General features: G+C 57.3%; 1 protein-coding gene across 1 annotated transcript; it reads right to left on the bottom strand.

Moving 5' to 3' along the window:
* Window positions 1-5,133: 5,133 nt before the first annotated feature.
* On the bottom strand, window positions 5,134-5,961 carry LOC128200889 (uncharacterized). Its single transcript, XM_052895737.1, has one exon. The coding sequence runs from the start codon at window positions 5,959-5,961 to the stop codon at window positions 5,134-5,136; it is 828 nt and encodes a 275-aa protein (XP_052751697.1).
* Window positions 5,962-9,061: the final 3,100 nt, after the last annotated feature.

Raw genomic sequence — 9,061 nt, 5'->3', positions numbered from 1 at the left:
AGCTTTTGCCCTCCCAGTCTCTGGCCTGTACCGCCACCAAATCCTGCGTCAGGAACTCTGAAATGCAGAAGACATTGATATTATTCCTGACCACTATGCACGATCTAGGTCTCTCGCTGGAGATGTCCCAGATTACCTTGTTTTGTTCCGTCTTGAGGCCTTTGACCTCTCCTTTGTAGATCCAAGGTTCTTGGATCAACAGAACGCCCAACTTATCCGCTGTGAACCTGCTCGTAATCACCGCTGAGGCCCCCGCCGCGTGATGCAGGTTCACTTGGGCAACTTCCACGTCGACGGCCATTAAGGTAGTGGCTCGAGGGGGGCATGTCCACATCCCCTCCGTCGTTCGCGCTGCTGTCCACTTGGTCGTGGTCCTCTAGTCCCTCGAGGAGTTCCTGGGTGGAGGGTAGCTCGGTTTCCTGGGCATCCAGGACGTCAGCGGTAGCGACCTTCGTGGTCTGCTCAACCCTGCTCACGCCCGGTTGTTTTGCCACGGCGTCCACCTGCATCCTCTCCATCTCCTTGCTTGCCATCGTTCCTGTCCGTGTTGACGCGCTACCACTCGGCTGGGTGGCAGTCTTCCCGTCCTCCTTGCTTCCTGTGGTCACGGGTTTGTGCGGCCTCATGACCACCATGCTGAACCTGTAAAACAGGCGGAAGCTCGCTGCACGTATGTACCTGTACGATTCATCATCTATGTACAGGTACAGTCTCCATCCTCGTAGATCTCCTTTGTCCTCCAGCTGGCTACTGACGACTCGCCAGGCCGCGATGCTAAGGCCCCGGTTTTGGTTCTTGATTAAGTTCAGGGCAAACTGGTACGGCTTGTCGTCGCTGCGGGGGAGGAACACCGTCATCCTGTGCATGACCGGCAGGTCCTCCGCCCTTTTTGCACAGAGGACTGGACCGGTCCAGCCACTTAACTTTGGGGTAAATTCCCGCAGCCAGTCGGCGGACGCCTGGTCATTGCAGTCCACCTGTAGCATGCCACCTCTAAATTCAACTCCGAGAAAGGACGCCGCGTATTCAGCTCCGCCGGCTACCTCTTCCAGGAGGAGGTTTTGGAGCACCGTGAGCTGCTCCGACTCCAACGACACCGCCGGGTAGGCTTGAGGCAGTACAGCCATGCGGATGCCTTTGACAGCGTCCGCATACCTGCGCCGCCCCTCCTCCACCCGGGGGGAGCCGGTGCTGATGGTTGTCCTTCGGCTCTCCTGCTGCTGTCCCTCAGCCTTTTCGAACTGGGGGCGCCTGTGGTGTCAGTTGACCGCTCTTCCTCTTTACGGTCTCTGCAAAGGTGACCGCCTTCCCGTCACCGCGCTTTTCGGTCAGTGATGCACTAACCTGGCCACGGTCTATAGACCGGCTGCCTTGCGCACTTTCCGACGCTGCTTTGCCCCGTTCCCTTGTTGGGGATATCGCGGTATCCGCGTACCGTCGCTTGGCCAGGGATTCCGCCGCTTCGGGGGTCATCCCATCCCGGAGGTACCGCAGATACCACTTGAGGCAGGCACCGCTCATGGCCTTCTTCCGAGGGTCATCATACCCGCCGTGTCTGTCCGCCGTTGGGAGAGATCTCTGCCCCTGAGTCCCCTCCTGCGCCTCCTTCTTCTCCTGCGTGCGCCACCGGCCTCTGCCCGATGCGACTCTCCCGAGTCTTGAGTGGCTAGGCCTATTTCGGTGGGTCCTGGTGGTGCCTTGGCGCGGCATCAGCGCTTGACGTCCAATTCGGCGGGGTGTTGCTAGAGGGCATGTCGTCTTCGTCCTCCCTGGATGCTCCTCGAACAGCGCCCGCTCCTCTGGCGAGAGAGCATCAAGGTAGCTAAACTTCCGTTTGGCTCCCTGACCTCCCCCTCCAGCCTCCAGCTGCTCCGCCTGCTCTTACCTTCTCCCTGTCGTGGTCCGTATCCGTTGTCCTGATTCGTTGCGTTGTCGATTCATCGTGGTTTGTTGTTGTTGTTTTAGTATTTGTATTTGTATCCATCTTGTTGACGTAGGACCCATTGGCCAAGATAGTTTAATGAGCTTCAGGGCCTCAAAAGGCCTGTCTCTATCAACAATGGGGATAGATTATTAATTGAGGCATGCACTGCGACCATGGGTCTATTGTGCCCTCTCCTAACTCACAGGGACTCACTAAGCCCCAGCATATTGATAAAGTCCAATATCCTACTGGGTGCTAGCGAGGCAGTGTGATCCCTATCCGGAAACATGGATCCGAGGGCCTTCGACCTGCGCCTACAGACTGCGTTACAGTCGAATAGCAGGTGCTCCGGGGTTTCAGGCTCACTGTCGCAGAACCGACAGTTAGCGCAAGATGAAAGGCCCATGTTCGATAGATGCCTTTTTAGCTTACAGTGGCCGGTGTAGAATGCGACCAGGAGCCTGAGTTTATTTCTTGGGAGATTAATTATAGCCTCGAACCTCTTATGGTTATACCCCCAACTAACAGTTTGGCATGACGCATCCCATGCGCTCGCTGCCAATGTGTCTCCCTGCACGCTCTTTCCTCCTTGCGGAGCAGCTCCTTCACCGTATGGGGACCCACTCCAGTGAATGGTTCGGGCCCCACCATAGTAGTGGAGGCTGCGGAGCGGGCAAGCTCGTCAGCCAGTTCATTGCCGGCTATTCCCCTGTGACCAGGCACCCAGATCAGGTGTGTACCTGGTTCTTTTCGTTCAGCTAAGGCTTTAGCCTTTCTCACACTCCTGCACTAGTAGCGATTTGATCTCGTAAGAGGAGATCGCTTTTAGTGCCGCCTGGCTATCGCTGAGAATAGTTATTCGCTCATTCCGATAGTTGCGATGGAGGTTTATCTCTATACACCGACTTATGGCCAGAACTTCGGCCTGGAAAATGCTCGGAAAACTTCCCATCGGTATGGAGAGCTTGGTACGCGGACCTGCGATACCTGCACCGATTCCTTCCGACATTTTCGAGCCGTCGGTGTACCACCTCAATGTGCTATCCCTCAGCATTTGCTCAAGAGTGGGGTCGTTCCACTCACTCTTGCTACCAAGGGTAACCTTAAACTTCCTCGTGAAGTTAACGTTTTGGTACTGATGCCGTCCCTCGGGAGGAGGGCAATGGATATCGCCACTTATTCTCTCCATCCTCTGGGACGAGATTATTTGCCTTTGCCACCACCCTCTGCTGTTATCTGCAGAAGTGAGTGCTTGGCTACTTGACCTATTATTATATGGAGCGGTGTGAGTTCCATCAGGACCTCCAGAGCTGCCGTAGGGCAGGTCCGCATTGCTCCCGTCATGCACACACATGCTAACCGCTGAAGTCTAGCCAGTTGGGTTACCACCGAAGCCTGTGCCGCCACGGAGGCCCAGGATACCGCCCCGTATGTAGTAATCGGTCGGACAATCATGGTGTACAACCACCTAATGATCTTTGGCTTACAGCCCCAGGATCTACCCGCCAGCCGTTTGCATACCATCAGTGCTTTTGTTGCCTTGGCAACTGGTACAGAGCGTTTGGTTGATCTTGCTGCTTCCATCGCAAGCTGAGCAGAATCCAGAGTGAGACCTCAGCGCCGTCGACCTTATATTGTTGTCAATGATCTTTTCCATCTCTTCAGCAGGAAGGAGGTTAGACTGATCGGCCTGTGGGATTTGGCCAAAGGAGTCCTCCCTTCCTGCTTTTGGTATGAAGATCACCTCTGCCGTCCTCCATGGGTCCGGGATGTACGCCAGTGCAAGGCTCTCCCTTAGCAGCCGAACAAGGTGAGGTAGCAACAGCTGCTCGCCCTGTTGCAAAAACGCCGGGAAGATGCCATCCACCCCCGGAGACTTGAATTTTTCGAACGAGGCCATAGCCCACTTGATCGAGTCCCAGTCAGTAACTAGCTGTTTAGCGATTACCCAATCCAAGCGGGTTGGCCTATGTTCGCTCACAGGTAGACTCTGGTACACCGGGATGGTCTCCGGGAAGTGAGCACGCAGAAGCTCTGACGCCTGTCCTCCGCGCTGGTCGTAAACGTCCCGTCACTCCTTTTGATAGCCAGTTCCGTGTCATCTTCCCACTGGCCAGAGCTTTGTGCAGCCGCGCCGCTTCTGGTGTGGAGGAGACTTTTTCGCAGAAGCTCCTAAAACTGTGTTGTTTTGCTGACCTAATCTCTTTATTGTATAGAGTTAGGTAGCACCTGTACTCCTCCCAGACCCCTGTACGCTTCGCCTTGTTAAATAGGCTGCGTACCTTTTTCCTGAGGTCTGCGAGCTTTCTTGTCCACCAGGGACAGTTGCGTCTATCTGTGGGCGCTATTTGGGGGCAGCTATCATTGTAGGCTTTAGTGAATGATGACACATTTAGTGCCAACACCCTGCTCTCTATCCCCAGGCCCGTAACGCTATCATCGATCTGACCTGCCTTTGTAACCCTCCTTTAGTTTTCCCTGAAGGCACCCCAGTTTGTTCTTCGAGGGTTGCGTCTCGGGGGAAGTTGCCTGACCTTCACCTTCAGTGCGAACCTTATTATTCTGTGGTCTGACAGGGAGGGCTCCGTTGAAACCCTCCACCCTGAGACCCATCCGTTAGCATGCTCGCTGCTGAAGGTGATGTCCAGCACCTCCCTCCTGCTTATAGTTATAAAAGTGGGTTCACAACCCACATTCTCAATTGCTAAATTACTACCTAATACATACTCTAATAGAGACTCACCCCTTGCGTTGCAATCCGTGCTCCCCATTCCACGTGGTGAGCATTCGCATCACATCCGATGATGAGGGGCAGCCTGTGCCTCTTGCAGTACTCCACGAGCCTTTCCACCACCCCTCAGGGGGTGCCGCTGCTGTCTCCCCTGGGAAGTAGGCTGATGCCAGGACGAAGCTTTTGCCCTCCCAGTCTCTGGCCTGTACCGCCACCAAATCCTGCGTCAGGAACTCTGAAATGCAGAAGACATTGATATTATTCCTGACCACTATGCACGATCTAGGTCTCTCGCTGGAGATGTCCCAGATTACCTTGTTTTGTTCCGTCTTGAGGCCTTTGACCTCTCCTTTGTAGATCCAAGGTTCTTGGATCAACAGAACGCCCAACTTATCCGCTGTGAACCTGCTCGTAATCACCGCTGAGGCCCCCGCCGCGTGATGCAGGTTCACTTGGGCAACTTCCACGTCGACGGCCATTAAGGTAGTGGCTCGAGGGGGGGCATGTCCACATCCCCTCCGTCGTTCGCGCTGCTGTCCACTTGGTCGTGGTCCTCTAGTCCCTCGAGGAGTTCCTGGGTGGAGGGTAGCTCGGTTTCCTGGGCATCCAGGACGTCAGCGGTAGCGACCTTCGTGGTCTGCTCAACCCTGCTCACGCCCGGTTGTTTTGCCACGGCGTCCACCTGCATCCTCTCCATCTCCTTGCTTGCCATCGTTCCTGTCCGTGTTGACGCGCTACCACTCGGCTGGGTGGCAGTCTTCCCGTCCTCCTTGCTTCCTGTGGTCACGGGTTTGTGCGGCCTCATGACCACCATGCTGAACCTGTAAAACAGGCGGAAGCTCGCTGCACGTATGTACCTGTACGATTCATCATCTATGTACAGGTACAGTCTCCATCCTCGTAGATCTCCTTTGTCCTCCAGCTGGCTACTGACGACTCGCCAGGCCGCGATGCTAAGGCCCCGGTTTTGGTTCTTGATTAAGTTCAGGGCAAACTGGTACGGCTTGTCGTCGCTGCGGGGGAGGAACACCGTCATCCTGTGCATGACCGGCAGGTCCTCCGCCCTTTTTGCACAGAGGACTGGACCGGTCCAGCCACTTAACTTTGGGGTAAATTCCCGCAGCCAGTCGGCGGACGCCTGGTCATTGCAGTCCACCTGTAGCATGCCACCTCTAAATTCAACTCCGAGAAAGGACGCCGCGTATTCAGCTCCGCCGGCTACCTCTTCCAGGAGGAGGTTTTGGAGCACCGTGAGCTGCTCCGACTCCAACGACACCGCCGGGTAGGCTTGAGGCAGTACAGCCATGCGGATGCCTTTGACAGCGTCCGCATACCTGCGCCGCCCCTCCTCCCACCCGGGGGGAGCCGGTGCTGATGGTTGTCCTTCGGCTCTCCTGCTGCTGTCCCTCAGCCTTTTCGAACTGGGGGCGCCTGTGGTGTCAGTTGACCGCTCTTCCTCTTTACGGTCTCTGCAAAGGTGACCGCCTTCCCGTCACCGCGCTTTTCGGTCAGTGATGCACTAACCTGGCCACGGTCTATAGACCGGCTGCCTTGCGCACTTTCCGACGCTGCTTTGCCCCGTTCCCTTGTTGGGGATATCGCGGTATCCGCGTACCGTCGCTTGGCCAGGGATTCCGCCGCTTCGGGGGTCATCCCATCCCGGAGGTACCGCAGATACCACTTCAGGCAGGCACCGCTCATGGCCTTCTTCCGAGGGTCATCATACCCGCCGTGTCTGTCCGCCGTTGGGAGAGATCTCTGCCCTCCCCCCTCTGCGCCTCCTTCTTCTCCTGCGTGCGCCACCGGCCTCTGCCCGATGCGACTCTCCCGAGTCCGAGTGGCTAGGCCTATTTCGGTGGGTCCTGGTGGTGCCTTGGGCTGCATCAGCGGTCTTGACGTCTGTTGAGCGGCGGGCGCCGCTGCTAGAGGGCATGTCGTCTTCGTCCTCCCTGGCATGCTCCTCGAACAGCGCCCGCTCCTCTCTCTGGCGAGAGAGCATCAAGGTAGCTAAACTTCCGTTTGGCTCCCTGACCTCCCCGGCCTCCAGCTGCTCCGCCTGCTCTTACCTTCTCCCTGTCGTGGTCCGTATCCGTTGTCCTGATTCGTTGCGTTGTCATCCTGCGTCAGGAACTCTGAAATGCAGAAGACATCAATATTATTCCTGACCACTATGCACGATCTAGGTCTCTCGCTGGAGAGATCCCAGATTACCTTGTTTTGCCTCCGTCTTGAGGCCTTTACCTCTCCTCTGTAGACCCAAGGCTCTTGGATCAGCAGTGATGCCCAGTTTATCCGCTGTGAACCTGCTCGTAATGACAGCTGAGGCTGCCGCCGCGTGATGCAGGTTCACTTGGGCAATTTCCATGTTGACGGCTATCATAGTATGGGCTCGAGGAAAGAGAGCCTCTGCCCCGCCGTCAACCGCACTGCTGTCCATTGGGCGTCTCCTAGTCCCTCTAGGAGCTCCTGCGTGGAGGGTAGCTCCGTGTTCCCTGGGCATCCAGGACGTCAGTGGTCGTTGCTGCCAACTGCCTGTCCAGACCTTGCTTGCGCAGGGCTGCTCCGACAACTCGTCCACCTCCATCCGTGCTACCAACGGGGCGGACTCTGGCACTGCCTGGTTATCGACGCCCTTGTCCTGTGTCGCAGGCGTTTTGCTTCCTTGCTCGCGGTGTCAGCAGGCTTGTGGGGCCGCATGACCACCGTGCTAAACCTGTAAAACAGGCGGAAGCTCGCTGCCCGGACGTACTTGTACGATTCGTCGTCTATGTACAGGTGTAACAGTCTCCATCCTCGTATGTCGCCTAGCTTTTCCTTTCCTTGCTGCTACTGACAACACACCAGGCCGAGATACTGAGTCCCCGGTTCTGGTTCCTCACCAGGCTCAAGGCGTACTCATAGGTCCTGTCCCCGCTCCGAGGGAGGAACATTGTCATGCTGTGCATGATTGGCACATCCTCCACCCTCTTCGCGCAGAGGACAGGGCCCGTCCAGCCACTTCCCAGCTTTGGAGCGTGCTCCCTCAGCCAGTCGGCGGACGACTCGTCCAGGCAGTCCACCTGCATCATGCCTCCCTGAAGTCGATGCCCAGGAAGGACGCCGTGTAGTCCTCTCCTTTGGACGCCTCGTCCATCAGGATGTCCTGAAGCACGGTGAGCTCCTCCGGTTTCAGCGACTCCGCCGGGTATTTGAAAGGCAGAACAGCCATGCGGATGCCTCTGACAGCATCCGCATATCCGCGCCGCCCCTCCTCCACCCGGTGAGGAGCCGGTCCAGATGGTTGGCCCCCGGCTGCCTTTGTATCTGTGCCTCGCACCCTTTTGGATCGGGGGGCTCCTGCGGCGTGATTTGGCCGCTCTTCCTTTTTCCGGCTTGGGCGTACGTGCCCGCGGGCGCTGCCCTGCTGTCGCCACGCCTTACGGTCCGTGTGCTGACCGGGCCACGGTTGCTGTTACCGCTGCCTTGCGCGCGAGCTGGCACGTTGCTGTCGTTCCCCTTTGCTGGGATGCGTTGCTCCCTTGGCTCTTGCTCCTGGCTAGAGCCTCCGCTGCCTCCGGGTTTCATTCCCATCACGGAGGTGCCGTAGGTACCACTTCATGGTGGAACCACTCATGCCTTCCTGTGAGGGTCGTCGCACCCGCCGGGTTGGCCAGCTTCTGGGAGGGGGCGTTGCCCACCTCTTCTGCGCCTCTCCCTCCTTCTCCTTCGAGCGCCGTCAGGCTCTGCCCGATGCGACTCGCCCGAGGCCGACCCACTACCGCCTGCCGGCGGGGGTCTTGGTGCCTCGTTGCTGCTGCAGCGGCACCAGGCGTTACCACCAGGCGAGCGCCGCCGCTGCAAGAGGGCATGTCGTCGTCATCCTCCCTGGCGTGCTCCTCAAACAGCGCCCGCTCCTCTGGCGAGAGAGCGTCGAGGAAGCTAAACTTCCGCCTAGCCCCTCGACCTCCCCTGCCTTCCACTGCTCCGCTCTCCTCTTTTCTCCGTGTCCGTTGTCCTTGTTGTCGTTGCCTTGTCCGTTGTCCAGTTTTGTTGTTGTTGTTTTTTGTTTTTGTTGTTGTTGTTGTCATCTTGTTCTTACGACCCTTGGCTCAACAGGGTGAGCTGTCGGGTCTATGTCTTTTTAAGGGGAACTAGGAAAGGTCCGCCACGCCAGAGCCCCTTGACGCGGTAAGGCCACCGTTACTTCCCAATTCGGCCCGGTGTTGGGAAGGCTCCGTTAGAATACAGCCGAATTTACCTCCTGGCTGCAAATCATCCAATGGGCACGGGAGTCGCATAACACCCTGGATTAGGAGGTGGTAGCTCTTGGTTAGCGCACGCATGCGGCACCCGACATCCTGCCTGGGCGTGCTCAACAGCACCATCCACACCGGTTGGGGGAGAGATGCCGAGTATGCCTTGCGACT

Source organism: Galleria mellonella, unplaced genomic scaffold (assembly GCF_026898425.1).
Source record: "Galleria mellonella isolate WM207_F2 unplaced genomic scaffold, CSIRO_AGI_GalMel_v1 utg30843, whole genome shotgun sequence".
NCBI classification, from domain to species: Eukaryota; Metazoa; Arthropoda; class Insecta; order Lepidoptera; family Pyralidae; genus Galleria; species Galleria mellonella.
Note: the sequence above shows the minus strand (reverse complement) of the source record. Positions and strands in the feature narration are given on the sequence as shown.

Bases quoted from the DNA above. Each gene is read 5' to 3' on its own strand.
- LOC128200889 (XM_052895737.1), bottom strand. From the start codon at position 5,961: ATGGCTGTACTGCCTCAAGCCTACCCGGCGGTGTCGTTGGAGTCGGAG.